At 32.7% G+C, this 22297-nt stretch overlaps 1 protein-coding gene across 2 annotated transcripts; it reads right to left on the bottom strand.

The window, feature by feature from the left end:
• Nucleotides 1–14111, bottom strand: LOC117111182 (receptor-type tyrosine-protein phosphatase gamma-like). Of its 2 annotated transcripts, XM_033254057.1 has the most exons (13): nt 13925–14111; nt 10839–10874; nt 9851–10021; nt 8844–8989; nt 7762–7857; nt 7296–7362; nt 6521–6687; nt 6291–6417; nt 4992–5348; nt 4066–4359; nt 2258–2384; nt 1804–1971; nt 1–535 (listed from the first exon to the last, which is right to left on the bottom strand). In XM_033254057.1, exons 1-13 carry the CDS (start codon nt 13986–13988, stop codon nt 394–396), a joined length of 1962 nt encoding a protein of 653 aa, XP_033109948.1. In that variant the 5' UTR covers nt 13989–14111; the 3' UTR covers nt 1–393. The 2 variants fall into 2 exon arrangements, with proteins under 2 accessions (XP_033109948.1, XP_033109949.1); XM_033254058.1 differs by lacking the exons at nt 1–535; nt 1804–1971; nt 2258–2384 and adding an exon at nt 3906–3965 and having other exon boundaries at nt 4007–4359.
• Between the last annotated feature and the right edge of the window lie 8186 nt (nt 14112–22297).

Here is a 22297-nt window from a genome sequence, read left to right as displayed (position 1 = left end):
TTGAGGTTTTCAACATTTTCTCAACTGCATTTCCCACACCAGTTTTGTGTTATAGTCTTTATTCTTTTTTGCTGAAGGTCCAGCCTCAGACTTGGTTTTCTTTATATTCAACTGTCAATTACATTGTACTGGCCTAGAGAGGGTGTTCAGCCCGGTATCCATAAAATTGCTACACTCTTGCGACATCCTTTCACAGTCGTACACTGAACTGAGTAGTTGTCTCCGGCATAATTTGGATGGCTCCGCGATTCTGTAGGCGAATCTACGTCGCCGAAAGCTGTCGGCAATATCGCATAACGATTTTGAGGAAACTATAACGGTAGGATTAGAATAACGCTGGGTGATCATTTAGCAACAAAAGTTTTAGGTTGATTGATTGCATCTCTCATCCATCTATGGGCCTAGGATATGATTTATATGCAATGTTTGACAACTGTGTATTTGCGGAACTGGCGGGAATTCATAAGCACCTTCAAATCCACCAACTCCAGCTGGTATGCAAGAGAATTGCGTTCTCATTCCAACGTCAATGCACCTGTGAACATAAACCGTAAAATTAAATATGTTGTTCATTATTTTTTGTTTCTAACCCCAAAACAATCCATTTGAAGACCACTTAGATTACCACCAACGTGACCACTCATCATTTTTTATATACCCAATGACTGGGTCGAAATTACCCAAGATTTAGCAAAAATTGCCCAAAATTACCCAAGCTTCCTGAAAATGCATTAAAATTTGAAAAAAACCCGTGTTTTTCGCATGTATAGTTTCCCTTTTAGTTCAATTTATAAATCATTTTTTATTGTAATTGTTTGTGTTAATTATTAAAATGAATATTCATGAGGTGATAATACGGATAAAAAAATACGCCCTCAGTCGGCCAGTGTTATCAGTATATCAGTGATCAAGTTTTATTATGTAATGCATTAAATAGGTAAGATCAATGGCAACGCAAATCACAAATAAACAATTCTGAACCCATGCTTATAGCAATTAACTGTCTGTTAAAATCTAATATTTTACCATCAAATGTACTAAAAACACAAAAGCTCGCATTATATTGGTTATCGAACATACATTTAATCATCAATTAAAATTTACAAAGGAAAAGTAAGATACAACATCTTAATAATTACGTTAGAAATTGGGATCAATGGCTTGTCAGTGAAGAAAATGGCGTCCGGTTGAACTCTTTTTGCAACGATATTACGTGGTATCATGACGTAACACTGTAGTCCTCTATATACCACTATATTATAAGTGTAATTTTCACATTAGGGCTTTTATTCTCTTAATGCAAAAACTCTGTAGATTATAGCTCGCACAATATTTTAAATTATTATGAAAACTTATATACTTAAACGGATACGAGCTCGTATACTTTTTGAAAATACCCACATATCTTTAGTTATCAATAACGCATCGTCAACGTACAATGGATATCACTTTGGCATATTAACCTATTGTAAGTGTACAATTTGACATAACGTACCGCAATGTATAAAATTGAGGTTGCACACGTACTATTAGCGGAACGTAAACGTACTACTGACACTACGTGTAAAGTAACGTATATCCACATATCTTCAGTTATCAATAACGCAACTTCAACGTACAATGGATGATCACTTTGGCATTGACACATTGTAAGTGTACAATTCGACATAACGCACCGCAATGTATAAAATTTATGCTGCAAACGTACGATTAGCGGAACGTAAAGTACTACTGACATTACGTAACGTAAAGTAACGTCATAGATTGATGCAACTTAGGTTTCAAAAATTCTATTTTACTTACCGACAGTAGTCATCTCGTCCGTCACTATTCTCGTCTTTCATGTACCAAGTGTCTGGGTAGCCAGGAATAAAGTTTGGTTGACCAGTGACATTGTAGTTCATGTCTCCCTCAACTGCTGAACCTGCCAATGCGCATGTCAAGAAGTATGAAGTTCCGTCTTTAACAATTCTGCAAAAACAAACACCATAACAAAACGATATCAGCAGACAATCAAAATGCTCTATTCTCTTATGATTTACGTACTTTAGAAGTTCGATTTTTTAGTCAACCTGCTGCTGGACGTACTTTATATATAATAAGATCTGGGGTCTTAAGCTGGAAGAAGCCAATTCCATTAGAGAAATGAGCTTTTTCAATACATTTAGGTAGTAGGAAATTACGTACACATGTTATACCAACAAAATCAGATAGGTCCAGTTTTGCACAAAAAAGCAAGTTGGTGGCGGGGTTTTACCTGCAGTAATCATTTGAAACACCTTGAGCTTGGACATCAACAAATGCCTTAAACATGTTCGGTTCTCCCCTATTTACAATCGAATACTGTCGGGGCAGAATATGTACGTTGAAACGAGAATTTTCATCTGAAAAACAATTTATAAAAGTATGTATGACGAATATCCTAATGGTGTTTGTGATGATGATGATGATAATAATAATAATAATAATAATAATAAAATTAAAAAATATGACGATACTTTTGAGAACGATCATTTCAGGCAATGCCTGAACAATTTAATAAGGCCTATTCATTGCCTGAACAATTTAATAAGGCCTAGCCATTGCTAGGCCTTACGCTACATACATGTTTCGACAGATCCTACTGTCATCATCAGTGTACAGAGATTCCATATAGGCAATCTTATTTAAACGAAGTGAAGTATAATATAAAAATAAGTATAATATAAAAATAAGTATAATATAAAAATAATAATAATAATAATAATAAATAATAAATAATAATAATAATAATAATAATAATAATAATAATAATAATAATAATAATAATAATAATAATAATAATAATAATAATAATAATAAAAATAATGATGTACTATGAAGACAAATAATAGGTTACGACCTACGCTTCAATTGGCAGATGTTAGGCCTAGACTACCGTAAGTACTACCATACTACTAGGCCTAGGCTAAGCCCAGACCTTAGTATGGCTAGGCCTACCTGGTGGCCTAGCCTAGCACTGCAGCAGTTGGTAGCAGGTCAAAACGGCAATAACCAAAACGGCAATGAACCAAAACAACAAGAAGTACAAAACGGCAACAGACCAAAACGGCAATGACAAGTACCAAAACGACATAGACCGAAATGGCAAAGGAGCGAAATCAATGCCAAGACTAGCAAGCGCCAACGGGGCGCGAGCCGCAGTTTATAATTTTCGGAATCGTTTAAAAATTGTCCCGATAGGCAAATCGAATATTGCCATGGGCCCTTTTCCCCACACATTATTATTATTACAGTATTTCGCATTTTTTTACTTTTATGACATAAATTGTTTAGCCTCATTTTGTCTGTATTTGAAAGTTTTATTTGTTTAAATGTTTTACTGTTTTTATATTGCCCCCACCCCCAATAATCTTTTTAATATTGAATTTGTATGATTATTATTATTATTATTATTATTATTATTATTATTATTATTGGTAATAATAATAATAATAATAATAATAATGATAATAATAATAATAATAATAATAATAATAATAATAATAATATTGCTGCTGCTGCTATTTAGCCTCATTTTTACTGTAGTTAATCGTAGTACACTTTAATGTTTAAAATTAGTTTATTTTTTTCGCGTTTTTACTTTTATGACAGATTGTTCAGCATCGTTTTGCGTTTTGACTTACTGCCGTCTTGGTCGTAGTAGTAGTAGTAGTAGTAGTTGTAGTGGTAGTGGTAGTATTGGTAGTGGCGGTGGTTGTAGTGGTAGTAGTATTGGTAGTGGTAGTGGTAGTAGTAGACATTCATAATTTAGCTCAAAATGATTGTGTGAAGCTCCGCGCATTATGTTTAAATCTATCGGTCGGTCAATTGACATTTTTTTTAATAAACTATAATGCCTAGGCCTAGGTTTATTGAAAGACATTACTCCTCCATGCATTTCAGTTGATAGCAACCGGTCTAAAATTCATAATGAATATATACAGTAATATATTTATTGAAGTTTTAAAAGTTGTCTTTTGAATATATTTATTTTAAGATCCTCTTTTTGACAAATTCCTTTATATAGGCTATATTGATATTTACCTATAATATCTTTGACGTTGATTGATCTGGTCTCAGTTGGTCCATCACCAAGGTAGTTGACTGCTTTGATTGTAAATATGTAGATACCGGGCCTAAGCGCTCCGGTGTTAAACTCATCACGGGAAACGGATACGGTTTCTTTGTGCATCAGTCCCGAAATACGGTTGGACATAGTGATTTCGTAATGTCGCACCTCAGTTCGTGTGTGGGTTGGTCCAATCCAAGACAACTTAACACGATTTCTCGATATTTGGCTGATCGTCAATTGTTTTATTGATAAAGGTGGCCTGGTTTCTGAAATAATATTATTCAACATATTTACTTGGTATACTGTAGTATGCAATATTTGGATAAACTGATTCTCATTTTTATCGACAGTCTTTCGACACGTTGGTGGCCAGTGATTACAAAAGCAAATTAAATTATATAGATATATGTTGTATCAAATTTGTATAAGATAGAATAAATTCATTTATTTATTTATTTAGGTACACAACACATGAAAAGGATTGTCAATAGCGAATATATCACTGTACTACTTGTCGGTGACATTCCCTTGCACAAGACAAATGTAAACACATGATTCTTTACACAAACTAAATCTCAATAAACGGTTTAGAGAATGGCGTTTTTTGGTCATGAGTAAAAAAATCATTGCATAAATATGTAAGAATATTTATATGAATATCGTTTGAAAGTTTGCATGGTGAAGTAATTTTATGTTAAATGCTTGAGGTACGTCACGCAGATAGTTCTGTTTTGATTCTCTGCATATACTGTATTATTCTCCTGATCACGATTGAAGCAACTCAATCGAAACGTCAAGAAATTCTCAATAACAAGAAGAGTTCTTTTCGGAACTAACTACTTAGTGTACCGCAAGCATTTAACACAATATCTATATGGTAGTTTATCACTATGTTTACCTGCAAGGCAATCATGATTTGTTTTTCCTAAGCCAGGCAATGGAGTACAAGTGAGTTCTTTAGGCCAATCAATTCTGGTCTTCAGCATAGCCACAGCGCAATTTTTCTGAACGTCACGGCAAGTCTCTCGGCAAGGTATGAATGAAGCACCACCATCACACGCGGGAATATATGCGGAGCAGAGGAAATTTTGAAGGCGATGAGAGCAAGCGGAGTCGATCAGAACCCTCCACCTCTCTAACTCACGTCCGGCTTCTTCTTGTGTTTGATGGCCAAACATATTTGGGAATGATGTCATGGAAAACCCAACTTCTTGACACATTGGAACCCGCACTTGCTGGCAAAAGTCGCTATGCCCTAAATAAAACAAAAATTGATAAGTGTTTCACTAAGTTTATTTATTTTATTTCCATTGCCAGTGGTCTCAGATTGCAGGAAAACGATCGCAATGGTGTTGGCTCTTCTGCAATAGTCTGTCTCTTCTGACTTTTAGTTTCTGTGTAGCCTAGGATAGCTTTGTTTTTTTTTTTTGTTTTTTTTTTGTTTTTTTTTTCTTGATTTGCGCATAGAGACCATGTACTTCGCGCTATATAAGTCTCCAACCATTACCATTACCATTTCAACAGACCGACAGCGAATCATCGCCACTAACAGGCTGGTAAAATATATAAAATTAAAATTTAAATATATCAAATATACAGACGAAAGAGTACGAAAATCTCACCTATTCAAACGATTAATAATAATAGAACAAAATATAGACAAACTATTGTGAAAAATGTCAATATTAGAGGTTAAAATAAGAGAATTATATTGAAGAAGAAGTCCATAAATAAAACTACGTTTACAGACATCAACTCTACAAAAGGGGACCTTAAATGTAAGACAGGAACGAAGGCTTCTAGAATTAACATGCAAACCAAACAGATGTACAAGATCACAACTAAAATACGAGTTAACACATTTATTTATAGAGAAAAACCATATCATGTCCTAGGACATTTAAAGCTAAATCGCCCCATATGCGAATAAATAAGGTAGGTAAATGTGTCCAAAACTTTTACTTAACAAATGGAATGTATCTACAGTTCCTCAAAAAAAATATTTGTACATCTTTTATTATATGCATCTTTTATTTTTGTTTAAGGGGTCAAAAGCGATTTGGGTCACTTTGGAGTCTCCGTTTAATGTTTAAAAATTTTTTCTTAATTTTTCTCGGTTTGATAAATTCTACTTGAGACAAACATATACCGTAATATTTAAGTACATGCACCGCTACACAATGTCTGTTCTACTTACTACTTCCTGGTCGAACACTGTGGATAAGTGTGCGGGAGTTGAGTGCTTGTATTGGCCTAAAGTTGTCCAAAATTGGAGCGACAACTCTTTGTGGTGTAGTTCCCTTTAACATCCTAAACCTTGAAATCTGTAATAAGAGTAAGAAATTGAAGCAAGTTTATTTAGCCCACACGTTTTTCCTACTATTATAAAACACTTTTAGGAAGCACGCTTATATTAAGGTAACTTACCGTAGCTGGAGAAACACAAATTGGCCGCTTAAAGACTGTCCAGACGACACTTTCCCAACATCCGGGTGTCGTAAGAGAACCGTTGTACCGATAGTAATCGTCCATTTTGGCACCCTTGATGAGGTCTCCTAGTCTAATAAGTTGGGTCATTGGGATAGAGACATCACCTAAAATTTAGTATTTTAAGCATAATTACAACATCAAAAAAATATAACAATAATATACGGAAAGTAGTAACGTCATTAAAAAACTGATAAAGCAATAGAAAGGTAGTTCTCTGAAAGCTGTTGTATCTCAAAGTTGGTACAGTATTCTGACAGGCTCTTTATAAGTTCGTATATTATTATTAATATGACAGGCTTGCATAATATTTGATTTAATTTTTTTTAAATCTCAGCTGTACATACAAACAGAAATATACAAAACATAAAGAAAAAACACGTCAAAAAACGAAATAGAGACATTTTGATAACCCTCTAATTCTCTATTAAGGGACTTATTTCCAGAGGGGTTCATTATATGAGCACAGTACAAGTTTACAATAACTTTATTATATTAAGTTTAGCAATCACCATTGCTAATATGGAAACCTATCAAACAAATAAAATAAAAGAACCAACCCAGATTATTGTTAATCTAAATATAATTACACCCTCCCAGATAACGAAAGGTTCACTGACAAAATAATATGTCTCGTAATTTCAAATGATTGCATTAATTATTTCTCTTTTTCATTACATTGTTCTAAGGTGTCCTGTAACGTTACGCCACCTACTTTCACGTTCTATTCTTGGTATGTCTACGCCAAATTTTTCCATGGCAGGATTCGTTGGTGTGCAAATCTGTAATGATAAAAATAATACTTGTGCTGAGCTTGGATGCTGTATAATATTGATCTGGAAGTACGCATAATTAAAATTGCTTGTATCATTGCTGCATACCATACTGCCTTACTTTTCATTTCAGTTACGAGTAATTGTAATTCAATTTACAACATATAATACAAAACACAGGGCTCACTCTAATTAAAGACCCCTCCCATTAAAAACCACCTCCAATTAAGGACCACTTTTCTGTGGTTCTATATTTACAATTGTCTTTTATTTTTATTATTCTAATTAGACACCAAAGCTGTTAAAGTCCATGAAAACTGTGGTCCCAAAAGTGGTTTTTAATTGGAGTGACACCTGTACCAAGTTCATAATTTGAAGAATGCAATTTATACTCGCAATATAACTTACATCCATGAAAAAGCCTAGTACGGCGAGTCCTCTCGGTGACTTGATTGCTGTGGAAACATCTGGAAAAGTTGTGTTATCCCAATGGACGATGTGCAGCTGTAAGAAAGTAGTGTTTTAACTCAATTGGATACTACAATGTGTTGACTTTGAATTGGTTTTGGTTTTTAGCATTAAGAAAAGTCGGGTTTCAATCTATTTATTAAGCTTAGGAGAGTATTCACAGGGTATGATCGCGAAGGCAAGCATCTTAACCACTAAAGTAATATCCCACCATAAAATTTCTTAACTTTGGAGTAATGAAGTAATGATCAAAGTATGCGCGAAATTTAAATACTAACAGCCGCTGATTGGAACAGGTGTTTCGTTAGTAATTTTAGTTATCAATGTGCACAAGTAAGCCACATTTAATAGTTATAATAGCCATCATTAGGCTAATATCACGTAACAGTCCCTGTACTTTGAATATCAGTCATCACTAAAAATAGTAATTCTAAATATATAACATACCTATTTTTTTTTTCACAGGTCATACATGAAATGTTACAATTTAGTTAGGATTGTTATTTACCATACCGGTAATTTAAATCTAATTTTCATTTTTCCTAATCCGACTGTCCATGGCTAAGCATACTATCAGCCTCAAAAATACAAATTATCTTATTATGAAAAAAAAAAATAAGGAGCAGATATTAAATGCAACAAGAGTTTTAAAAGACAGCCAATAATTATTTCTACATAAGATTGTAATGCATTAATTATAGCATTAAAAACGAGGATTACTTAATTTAAATAAATTTGTTTTTAAGCAACATGGACTTCACGTATAACAACGTACCACCTGGAGAGGTGTCCAGACGTTTAATTTGCATTTTTTTTTCCCTTTCGGCCTACATTTCAAATTTAATTTACAACTAACAATTTTTGAAATGTAATTTCGTAAATGATTTTTGCAATTCACTTAATACAAATAAATCAATTAAGCCTTGGCTGCGACGGTGAGATATCAACAAAAATGAACTTGAAACTTCAAGATTAAAACATGTAGGAAGGAACTAATAGGTTATGTTATAAATATATCTTACCTCCGCAGGATAAAATTTAGCGTTGAGAGCATGTTCTGATCCTCTCATATTCTTTGCACCCCAGTGGAAATGAAACTGTAGTGCTTTATATGTACCGCCGAGACCACCTCCAGATACCGTATAATTTCGAAGAAGATCAACAGAAGCTGCGAAACGAAAAATAACATTTTTTATACAGAATTTGATTTGAGTTTAATAGGGACATTTTGCCAAGCGATTGTATCGATGTATTCATGATGGAGAAGTAAGTTGTACTTTTTCTTCTATGGTCACAAACTGCATCGGGCCAGACCATTGGTCGATGATGAGTCCCATCTCCGCTCTCTAAGCGCTTGACGACGCGACTAGCAGGTCGTCATTAAAAGCAACTCGTTGCGCACCTCTCGTCGCATAGCGTAGAAGTGCGTCGATGAGGAATGTTGGCGCAGTGTGTGCCTGTCTGGAAATCTCTTTCACGAAATCCGGACGCACACTCCATCAGCGACCCAACGCCAGTCCATTGACCGTCGGTTACTGTCTGAGCAGATCGTCAATCACGATTCATCGCGTGACGGATAGCGGCATAGTCTATGGAGTTGCGTCAGCTGCCCGGTCGCCGACGCAGTGTGCGCGCAGGGCTGCATCATTGGCTAGGCATGTAAACACATAGGCCTGCACGCACAGACATGACAGAAAGTTTCTACTCGAATTAATTTTACCAATAAGCTACCAAAAATAATTTCAGGACGTTTTATGGCAATCTCAGAACCAATAAAAACGTCATGTCTACAGTATTTTGTTGACAGGCATGGGAAATCGGTGATATCAGGCCTCTGTGCCAGGGGCTACAAACTTTGAATATAAAAGCCCTATATTTCCTGTAATTTTATAATAATTAGACAGTGTATAGGCATATTGAGGCCGTATTGTAGTACACCTTCTCGTTAACACAGCCTTTTCAATAAAATCAAAGATATGCAAATTTGAGTTTTAAGCCAGTAGTATACACTTTTTATTAATCAACATACCTGTGTGACCATTGTTCCTTAACTTCATAACACCTGGTTCAGGAGCATCAAAGTAACCCTCTAAATGGAAATTTCCCAGGTCAATTACTTCTGCCACTGTATCATCTAAGTTTATAGGTGATTGGCTGACACCTCCGCATTGGTTATAATTTGTTTTCCAGAATGCTGGGCCTAAATATCAAATACAAATACCAATATCATATATTTGTCGTTAAGGACAATTAAAATAATAAGAACCTGTATCAACATAATCTAAACCTTGTAAACAAATCGTTCCTTTAAGGCGACTTAGCAAATCCCATGTCGTAAAATTACTAATAGACCTCTTTATATTGAATAAATTATTAATTACATTTGATTACTATTTTATATAGCCTTTAAATACAATTCATTTTACTAAAAAATGTGTAAATAATTTTATTATATTGCACATTATTTGGGGAAAATAAATAAAATGAAATTGGATAAGTAATAATAATAATAATAATAATAATAATAATAATAATAATAATAATTTATTGGCTCGCATTTTTAAAGCAGAGGAACACTCTCACGCAGGAAGTAAAGATAAAATTCATAAAAAGGAGATAATAGTAATGAAAAATCCAAATGCAATTAAAATAATATTATACTAAACTTTAACTAAAAATAATAATAATAATAATAATAATAATAATAATAATAATAATAATAATAAAATAGAGTAAATAAAAATAAATAAATAAAAACAAACACATAGTATAATAAACGCAATGTGAAATGGATGTAAAAATATACATATCAAATACACAACAGAAGTACAGATAATGTCTATTTATAAAATCATGTAAAGAAAGAAAGAAAAAAAACTATTAACATTATTAGCAGGGTCATTTAAAACATGTGTTTGTTTTTCCCATACATGTATCAAAAATTAAACCAAGGGTGGAATTTGTTGAGAAAAGATATAGTTTATAAATTTAATATATGAAATAAACGTATTGCTCACCTGTGTTATCTGGTCCGTATCCCCACTTAGCTGACACTGAAGAATAAAAAATATAACTGCATCAAACTACAGAACATTTCGTTCACTCTAAAACTTGAACACCGCCCTCTACTTGAATTTTAAAATGTCAAATATTTATAATAAACACATTTATGATAGATTAAAAGGTTACTATACCAAATTTGTTGTAATCACGAAACCTACTAATCTGCTACCCCCATTCTGTTGCGCTAAGGGAAGGAAACTCATGACACGACGTATGACTAAAACTCAACAAACCAGCGTGTGACAAGCAGCTGTTTATGAACTATTAATGGCGGCTTTAAGATAAAATACTGCGTTCAGAAAGACTAGTCTAGAGAGCAAAATATAACGAAATACTTCCTATTTCAAATACTTCAGTCTATTCATGGCATTCGCTTGAGGCTAAAAAGTCCAGTCATTTTTATCTTTTGCAGTGATTAATATTTTACTAAATAATTATTAAAGTCAAGAGGAAATATCCAATGAAAAACACGCCACTGTTTCCTCTAAGTTATACATTAAAATAATTATTGTATTTTATTATGTTAATTTACATAATATATTCATGATTAATACTCTGCATATCGCATGTATTTATAACTATTGTTTTACGTAATGTATTTTATGGATAATGATTTGCGTAATGTATTTATGATTGATGCAATACTAAGAAATTTTATCTACATAATATATTCATGAATGATAATTTACATAACGCATTTTTAATTATATGTTCACCAAATGTATACGTTACATAACGTTTTATTATTGGTGATTGATATAATGTATTAATGAGGGATGAATTACAAAATGAATTAATGATTTACATTAAGCATTGGTGATCTGCATAAGGCCAACAAAGTGTTGTATCGCCCAAGGGGTGACAATTCTCGTTAGTTGGGATTTTGTTTTTGGAGATTAAAACGGTAACCACTGATTTACAAAATATATACATAATTTACATAAGCTTTTCCATCAATAAGTACTGTAATGTGAAATCGCATTTAAGGTACGAAAAATTAATGTTCAACTTTCATTTTGTTAATAACCTGAATCATTCAGATTAGCAACTGGCAAAAAAAAGTTAATAAATGAAACAAATAGGATACTTTGATTTTCTGTTAGGCTTTTTTATCACGGTATCTTAATAAAGTGTGTAATTTAGGGCGTGCGCATGGCGGTAACATTTCGTCAAAAACACTTCATTATACTTAACTTTTTTTTATCTTAATACCAAAACATGCAAATTTGAGGTTTGAAGCAAGTCTTTAAAACCAGGGGATAACTGATAATACTTCTTGTTTCAATATTAGAGGATGTGGTATATGGAACTCGGCTCGCCATATTAGGTACCGGTATAGCATTAACTTTAAGTAAAATGTGTTAGAATAAATAATTTAACAACTACGCTTTCCAAAAATTTACCCTATAAAAAAAATTGTAAAATTTTAGATAAAAAAAAGGAGGACAGAATAACATAGTATATTTTGTGCAACATTATCCGGTTAAAATACAATAAATTTGAATTCAATATAACATGAAATATTTAACATCAGAATACTATAGACAGATATGTTGTGATCAACAAATACATACACAAATTACCGAAATTAATTTTAATACTTGTTTTAATCAAACTATACAATATTATGGAGTTGAAAGTTGGACGACTACAAAGTCGCTAAATAAAAACACTCCAAATGACTGTTAATGGATCAAAACATAAAATATTGGATCAAAACAGGTTAACAAATATCAAGTTATTGTTCCCCCCCCCCCTTTTTTTTTTGTTAATTTCTTTAAGAATATACACCTTTTGAAATAGCGTAGCAAGTACATTTAATGCAAAATTATAAGCACATTAAGCAATCATAACTTGGTGTTGTTATTCTTTTGTAATGTGAGTGTCTTAACATTATTTCTACAATTGAATGAGTTTGTATTTGTTTGATGTTTTCGAAATAAAGATACCGTTTATATAACTAAAAATGTATAGCTTTTAAAAATGTTATCGAAAGAGGGAGAAAAATACATTGAAACTTATGTTCGTTGTGATCAACAAATACATACACAAATTACCGAAATTAATTTTAATACTTGTTTTAATCAAACTATACAATATTATGGAGTTGAAAGTTGGACGACTACAAAGTCGCTAAATAAAAACACTCCAAATGACTGTTAATGGATCAAAACATAAAATATTGGATCAAAACAGGTTAACAAATATCAAGTTATTGTTCCCCCCCCCCCTTTTTTTTTTGTTAATTTCTTTAAGAATATACACTTTTTGAAATAGCGTAGCAAGTACATTTAATGCAAAATTATAAGCACATTAAGCAATCATAACTTGGTGTTGTTATTCTTTTGTAATGTGAGTGTCTTAACATTATTTCTGCAATTGAATGAGTTTGTATTTGTTTGATGTTTTCGAAATAAAGATACCGTTTATATAACTAAAAATGTATAGCTTTTAAAAATGTTATCGAAAGAGGGAGAAAATACATTGAAACTTATGTTCAACATCAAATATAGCCTTATACTTGAAAATTTAAACAATAATATACTTCTTTAAACTGACTTATCGAAGTTAAAGACAGTATAATATTGTGGTTTTTTTTTTTTAATGAGTCCATATTCTAAATTTTGGAGAGGTATTTTCGGGTGGCAATGAATGTTTAACTTACCACCTAATGCTTTAAAACGAACTTGCAAAACTTTAAAACAAGTCTACTTAATATTTCTATTTCATTACATTGTTAGTTAACATGTCTGTAATCGGTAATAAATAGGCCAAGTTCTATGTTCTCAATATACTAATACAAAAAATCTGAACATTTTACTTCTCCGAGAGCGGAATGTAGAAATTTATTTTCTAATACATCTAAATAACTAATATCGTCACTATTTTAATTATTTAAATATTATACTTTTATTCAGCAATACTCTATTAGAAAATGCATAGCCATATTCCTGTTTTTAATCGTATAAAGTAGATTTAACCATTTTATATAAGTCTATTTGAAAATAACGGTAATAAGTATATAATAAATGGGACTCACCTGAAATGTCACAAATGAATAAAAGAATGAAGAGCGAATACATATTAAGTTGGAAAGAAGACATTTTATCCTTGTGTATGTCTTTAAGAAGATATTAAAAACCTATGCAAGCGGTTTTCTGTTAAGCGCAAGAGTCTGGCCGACCAGCAGCACGAGACGTTGTTATGGTTCAATTTGAGGCGTAGACTTGCATCGCCTGTGCTTTTAAACTTCAAACTTTTTGCGATGTCCTTAGCATCAACTGTTGACTCACTATAACGGAAGGATCTCCTAAATTAAGGTCATGATGTTTTTCTACATAATGACGATGATAAATCGAAAACAACCGAGCAACTTAATTAGGTGGATAATGTATGAAATTAATCAAGAAGGTTCACGGCCTAATACAAAGAGAAATAACAATCCTCCATAAAGTAATATGTCAAGTTAGCTATTTTGCATTTCATTAAGTGTTTTCGTTAACTTTGTGTGTACAGTATTTACAGCTATTCCTACATATGTTGAGAAATATCGTACCATTTCAGACGTTTACCTATGTCATGTACTTTCAATCAATCAATCAATCAATTACTCATTTTATTGCACTATCAATGAAAAACTGTAGTGGAGTTGAATAGCTCAGTGGTTAAGATGCTCGCCTTCTGATTACATGGTCCTGAGTTCAATTACTGTCACAGCAGGACTTTTTCTAGCGAGTAAAAGCAACTCCACTCCCTAAGCAGTTTATAAAGTATCATTCTCACCCTGTAAGTGGCGAGTGTGCTTGCTGTTGGATGTGAGAGAAATAAAAATAGTTGAATTTTTTAATTGTTTGAAGGTTAAAAAGACAATGTATAAAAGGCATCATCAAAACATTGTTATCAAATAATCATATCTATATTGAAAACCTATATATTATTATTATCATGATTGAGTTGTAAAGGCCTAACTGTTATAGTAATTCCCATAAAATACAGCATTACATAACTATTGATAAAGACATACTGCCACGGAGGTCTAAATCAAATCAAATAATTGGAAAATATGAATTGTTTAATTTGTGAGATTAGTTTAATAAGTTATAAGCCTTCAACTGACAAGTTTCCAACACCATCATTAGGCTAACATAAATATCGATAAAGACATACTGCCACAGAGGCCTAGATTAAATCAATTCGAAAAATGAAAACGAAATGTGGATTGCTTATATTTATAGAATTTATTTCAATAGTTATCTAAGTGTCATAAACTGCATCCGGTCGAGTCGTCGGCGACTAATTCCGGCAACCCCATCTGGTGGTCTTTAGCGGCCGCCGATGGAAGGGTGGATGGACACCCAGCAGCATGAAAAAAAAACACATCTGAACAAAGAGCGGATGAACCCCTCGGAGCCAACGGCCAACCATGCCTTAGTTTAAGGAGTAGGTTATTATTATTATAATAATAATTATTATTATTGTTATTATTATTATTATTAATAATTTTAAAAAAACAAGAATTTTGTTCCTATGCAATTTTATTTTTAAATTTCTGCCAGGAAATTTAATAATTTTTTAAAGTTAGATGTATTACTTCAATTGAGAAGGAGACTAGATTAATCTCGAAATGTCCTGAGTAAGTTTACTTTATTTCTAATTCCTGTTATTTGGCTTAAAATAAACGGCGACCCCAGCTATTACTGGTCACGTGACATATAGTGGTACAAAATATAAACATACACATCGTAAACCACAGTGCGCTCATTGAACACAGTATATTGAGAGAGTTTATTGTGTTTTTTAGACAGCGACCCAAAGTAAAGTAAGGCAGTAGGCCTATGTTTCTTTTTAAATAGTGAATTTTAATATTACTTTGGCAATCTCTGTGCATTTTAGTTAGGCTCTGGAATGCTGCTAGTGTACGATAGGCCACATAGAGTTAGGCCTATCAACAACAAGGCGAAGTTATATTCAATGCACTGTCGTCTCACGATGTAAACAAATCCTAATACCTACTATAAGTCACATGACCCGAGCCGCCAATTCGGACTATTATTATTCAATAAGATGTATTACGTCTTGAAATAAGCATAATTTAAAGTTTCATTTGAACATTTTGTTTACTTTGTAGGTGACAGTATGTTTTTAATAAAAGTTAAGATATTTAAATCAATCAATCAATTTATTTACCTTTCTTAGGAGGAAAACATTCCAATTACAGTAACTGTATATACAATAAAGTACAGTTTCCATAAAATATAAAATTATGCAGCACACACACAAAAGTAACAAATTAATTAAATAATGTTAAAATAATATAATCCATATAAAAAGGTCGCAACAAATTAAGAAGAGTATTAAAATCATTAACAAAAATGGCAAACTTAACACTGTCACAAACACCATGGAAACACAATCAACAAGCTTGCACGATTTTAAAACATATGACGGTAATTAAAATTAAATATTATGTTACAAATGGAAAAAATACTGCCTGTTATGTTATCGATTAGGATGTTTTTAACACGCACTTGTTTACTTATTCAGTAAATGAGAATAAAAAGACCGATAGTTTAACCTAAGGTGTACAGTTAGCCTTTCATACTCACATGACCGTTATCTCCTTATTGCATAATCTTTACGATATCATTTCTTTCACTTTAGAATTTATTTTATTTTATGAAACTCAAATCATGATTTGATGAGAAAACTTGCACGTAATTAAACAATTAGCAGTAATTGTGCTGATGAAAGCGTGACGTTTCTGGAAAAGTTGATGGCATGGGAAACAGTTGGTCAAAACACTTCATTGTATAGACCTTTAACCTTTTGGAAAGTATGTTAATATCCCATTAGGCTTTTGATAAGATTTGTTATCGAAATGTTCGATTAAACAAACTTGAAAGTATTCGCATTCGCGTATTCAGAATGATGCATCATTGTTCTCGCAACTGTTCTGTTCTGTTTGTTCTTCCAAAGATCTCAGTAACCAGACGTTTTTACATGGGGCCTAGTCATTTCATTTAATTTTGATTAGCCTAACTACCGTTATCAAATTATAAAGATATTTCTTTATCATCTGTAAAATAATTTCTGACTCTGTAATTGATCATCATAAGTGAGTAGTGTCTCTGTAATTGTTTGTGGTAATTAATTGATGTGGAAATTTACAAATTGCTATTTCTGAAGTTGATAGAATAATGTGTCCACATATTAATTTAAGCTCAACATGTTTAATGGTTTTAAAATAGTAAAGTGCAAATAAAATATAATATCACCCTTAAATAATGTCAGTAAACTACGTAGGCCTACTTTACTTTTGAAGACTCCAATAGCTTAATGCATAGCATTGTCATCGAAGTCGTAAAATGTCATCATGTAACTGACATGATAGTACAGGGCTCCAAGCAATTGATCTTTTTCCTCATCCTCGGTCAACATCGAGTAATAAGCGGGTAGAGATAAAATCAGTACAACTGAGGCCTACACAATTCCGGTTTTGGAAATAAAAGCTTAACACATCAAACCGAAATTAATGATTCATTCTTACAATAATATCTACCACTACTTGACTTTTAGTCAGAATAACCATCTGTGTACGTATTAACTGCCGAAACTTTAGCTAGCTGTCATAATGTGTTAGACATGCTCATCCTGAATTCATACGCGTCCCTAACAACATCCTCCTTGGCTTAAAAATTCTGAATTAATTTAATTGTTTCAGTGTAAATTTGCATATTAAAAGAAATTAATTATATTCAAAGAAAATACTACAGAGAGGATTTGAACTCAGGAGAAAATTTGATTATAGCAAGCATGTTGATAAACTTGTGTCTATTTTGACAAGAATAATACTATTTAATTTATAGGCCTATATTCGAAGAATTAAAATACCTAAATTTAAATATAAATATATCTAATTTGAGCTACAGAAAACTACAAATTGCTTTTCTTTTATATTTGTGAGCCGAGATGATTAGTTGTTATAAAAAACATCATTGTTAAGTGATGATGATATAAAAGGTCTGCGTATCAGCAAAAACGGAATTGTTTTAATATGGGTCCTTTTAAATGTTCATAACTTCTTTTAACTATTTTATTTATAAATTTAATTTAATTTTAAGAGTATCTTAATGACATTACAATTTTAAAACGAAATTTGAACTTGGGTACTACAACGTAAATATTATTTTAACCAATTAGAACTCTTTTCAGTTTATCTATCAAGCGTCACTCTGTTAACTATGTTCGCATGTAAAATTAATCTGGTCAACTTTATCCTTGATCAAATTCATTTTTAAATTGAAAATTAGCATATCGTCTCGAATTGGTGAGCAGAATACTGAGTCTGATCTGAGAGCCAGGGGTAATGGGAATCATAATGTAGATACACTGAAACAAGAGATTAAGACAGTATATCCAGGGAGGGTATATCCATGTGGGTTAAAGAAACTCATGAAAGAGCAGGAAGCCCAGATTTGGGTGTATAGAGGGAGAGCGGAAGCGGTTGCACGTTGCGCGTATTTGTCAATACGTCAATCACCATTTCTTACTATTTCTAATTAAACGGCTAAAAAATTAAATACATCTTTTTGGCTCATCTCAATCCTAATCTATTGATAATTTTCTTAAGTGGGCCGTTCCGGGTGTCATCAGGGATCGGGTCAGCAAGATACGGGGTAGAATGACCCTCAAATTTAAAAGAAACGGAACATAGGCATACTCTTAGTACAATCGGTGTCTTGTCCACTTTTATTCGGTATGCCTCCTAATATTGACACGTAATATAACACATTGTATTGAGAACCTTGTGAAGTGACCTTTTATATGTGCCTGGTTTATTGAAAAATTCCAATTCCATCAAGAAACACTTGTATTTTGCGCCTCATACCTTGGAAAGAAATAATGCTGCAAACACTTTTAGCATGTTTTGTTTGTTTACTTGTTTGTTTGTTTGTTTGTTTGTTTTAATTTAAAGTGCTATTAAAAAATGAAACAGGACACTTATTACTGTACCATAGGTGGTGTTGGTGACGGTGGTAGTAGTAGTAGCTGTAGTAGGGGAAGAAGTACACAACATCATTATTTTTGAACTAAATTGAGCTCTAACCTCTAGCGCAAGCTTACTTTCATTTTTTTGATTTGCACTGGCCTATTTGTAACATAATTTGTACTCAGTTCGGTAACACCTCATGTCGGGTCGGGAAGCGCGGTCAGGAATGTCATTTCATTTGCCTAGCAAAAAAAATTAGTATATTTTGTAATATATAACAATAAAAGTTTTCGAATCTTGAATAATACCACTAGGCCTATTGCATTTTCTTGTCGTAAAATTCCTATCATAGGAATATTATGTTTGTGATTCGTTTAAAAATACATGTAAGCAGTATTATTGATGATACCTGAGGTACACCGGACTGTCTTTTAAACTAAATTTAATTAAAGGAAATTCTTAATGGTTTCATCGGATGTGTGACAACTTAGTCATAAATTAAAGAAAGGACAAATTCAATTGAAATAGGAAATTGTTTTATATTGTCTTATTTTCTTGCTCATCTTCCAAATCTAGATGGTAATGAATCTGATATATTGTCATATACAAATAACAACCATTTTCATGGTCAGAAAATTAAGAAGAAATACAATTTATTTGTGTTTACATAACAGAGAGCTGCTACTGTTTGAGTGAAATGTTGGCTGACGTCCTGCTTGTAAATTTAATTACTAGATACATTTTTAAAGTTTTACAAGGAATATGAATACATTCAATCTCCATTCTATTGGAGTACACAGCAAACTTCTATAAATCAATACTTTATTAGGTTTACCGGATATGGTATTTGATGTTAAACTGTGCACGAGAAAATGTACCAAATTTGGGGTAGTTTACATGCTAAATTTCATTTTACTGTATACAGCGAGTGCATGATGGAGATACTCTCTTGAAAATATTATATCATTTTAGTCTCAGTGAGAATGATTGCCTTAGTAAAAAATTCTAGAATGTTGCACAATTTTAATCCATTACCCTGATTTAGAAGGGGAGAACGTTAACACCGGTACAGCTCCGTTAGTAAAACTTTGTTCACACTAGAGTTAACGCAAACGTATGGAAGTTTGCTTGCGTTGCAGCAACATGTCTGAATTTCTCTAGAGTGAGCCATTATTCATTCTTCATAACTCGAATTGAACTTTTTAATTGAATTGGGGGAGGAGCACGCATTTCTTTTGAAGAGAAGTGAGAAAGTTATTGACATAGTCATAGTTCACGATCGTTGAGTTAATAGAATTCTAGGGTCAAGTATACGAACATTTTGAAGAATGCAAACAAACGTCCATGAATATTAAATCAATATTCCTTTCTAAGTTACGAAGCAACGGCCGTAATAAGACATTTTTCAGCTCACAAGCTTAAAATATGAAACCGATGATTTTTTTTTCTTATCGCTTTAGGAAAGGTATACATCGCTTAAGGCTGTATCCAACCAATTTAAAAGCTAAGTTACCGTACTTCTTGGTAATAATATTAAGCTGTTTTACCAACTTCCTCAACATCGCTCTTTCTTGTATCCCAGAGTGCCCTTGGTAAAAAGAGGGCTAAACAGATATTACCCCATCTCTATTTCATGTCACAGGAAGCCCTGATTTTCATTGGCATGAAAACTTAGGTGCTTTGCAGAGAGTTTACAACAAGCTATTAATATATCACATGTTATTCTTGAAAGTATAGAGTAAAAGTAAATGCATTTTTACCAAATCATATTTAGAAAATCATATTTTGCATACGACCATATAAAAATTGAAAATTCCTGGAATCATCGTGAATTTCGAAAAATCGATCCCTAAATTTTACCAAGCCATCGCTCCGATGGTGCTCTTGGTGTTCTCAAAGCTATATTGTATTTTACCGCAGTTTTGTATTAATTGATGGTAGAACTACATTTTCAAACGTGCTTTGATGTTTCGTACACAAAACAATATTAAACAAAGTTCAAACGGATTAAAGCGAGTTAGGCCCGCAAACTTGAGTTAAATAGCTTGTTGGTTTAGATGTTGGCCTTCCAATCCCAGGGTCCGGGGTTCAATTCCTTTTACAGCAGGATTTTTTCTCACTACTAAATCAACTGCGCTCAAGCCTGTTTTCCACTAGGCGAATTTATTCGCGCGAAACTCGGTTCTGTCTCTGATTGATTGCGCCCATTTTTTGCTTCGCAAAAAGTAGAAACAAGTTCAAACTACTAATTTCGCTGAAGCAAAAACTCCGATAGATATGTGAATGCGCATGCGCATGAACGACGCTTTCGATTCGCGCGAATAAATTCGCCAAGTGGAAAACCGCGTTAAGTCTTATGAGACTTAGCTATCAAAGCATAACTGGGCCCTGTGCTAGAGTAGTATAGTAGATACTATCTACTGAACAGTATACCCAGTATAAAGAAGAGAAAATAAAATAAAATAAATTTGTAAGTGTATTTTAGTGACATTTTTTAACAAGTCACTAATAATTTGTAAAAATAGATTTAATAACATCACAATCTCCACTAGATTAAAAACCTCTATAGAATATGCGCCACACGACATCTCATTTATATCATTATTTTACAGTATTTTTGATGATTTTGTAAATTGATTGAGAATATTATGGAGACTTGTTTACAAGGTACGCTAAGTCCTGTTAATTATGCTAAGATATAATTTGAAATTAGGCAAATAGTTCACGTATAAGGGAAAGGAAGAGTATATAGCTACTGGTGAGTGAAACCACCGCCTCTTCAAGGACGCTTAGTATTTTTATTAGGCCTATTTCAAATTTGAAGTGTATCGTATGTGTCTTCCTCTGAATCATTCACGCTGCTTCCCTGCATCTCAACATGTTTTTGATTAACGCTCATTTAATTTGAACTCTGCTAATAATTACTGACGGGCGGATTGATTGTAGCTAGGCCCTTATACATGGCCACTTAATGCTATACGTCTAATAGATGGGTGTAGTGCCAATAGAGGGACAGGAGGGTAAAACTATTTTTAATTAATTTAGACGAGTACAATAGTTTATACTAAACTACATAATTCAAAGGCCCCTATATCTGACTCGATCCCTCTAGGTCCCTTACGGAAGCTCCCGCTATCACAGCATTGGTAGTTATGCCTTTGGTATTTACTGTAGGATCATTGTTGGTACTGACTTGTACTGGACACGATACTTGTTGAATCACACTCGCATAATTAATCTTTTGGCTTGAACTTGAACGTAACATCCAGGGAATTTAGTTCTGCGCCAAGTAACTATGAGGCGCCATCTGTTAACTTATTATTTAGCAAAAATAACATGGCTTTTTACGTTATATATTTATATATTATTTTATATAATATATAATATTTTATATAATATATAATATTTTATATAATATATAAT

This window comes from Anneissia japonica, unplaced genomic scaffold (assembly GCF_011630105.1).
Source record: "Anneissia japonica isolate Jap-2015-1 unplaced genomic scaffold, ASM1163010v1 scaffold288008_len1385354_cov213, whole genome shotgun sequence".
Taxonomy (NCBI): Eukaryota; Metazoa; Echinodermata; class Crinoidea; order Comatulida; family Comatulidae; genus Anneissia; species Anneissia japonica.
Note: the sequence above shows the minus strand (reverse complement) of the source record. Positions and strands in the feature narration are given on the sequence as shown.

Bases quoted from the DNA above. Each gene is read 5' to 3' on its own strand.
- LOC117111182 (XM_033254057.1), bottom strand. From the start codon at position 13,988: ATGTCTTCTTTCCAACTTAATATGTATTCGCTCTTCATTCTTTTATTC. The intron at 6,418-6,520 runs GTAAGTTACCTT...CTCTTATTACAG, and splicing joins TTTGTGTTTCTCCAGCTACG to ATTTCAAGGTTTAGGATGTT. The intron at 1,972-2,257 runs GTAAAACCCCGC...TTGTTTTTGCAG, and splicing joins GTTTCAAATGATTACTGCAG to AATTGTTAAAGACGGAACTT.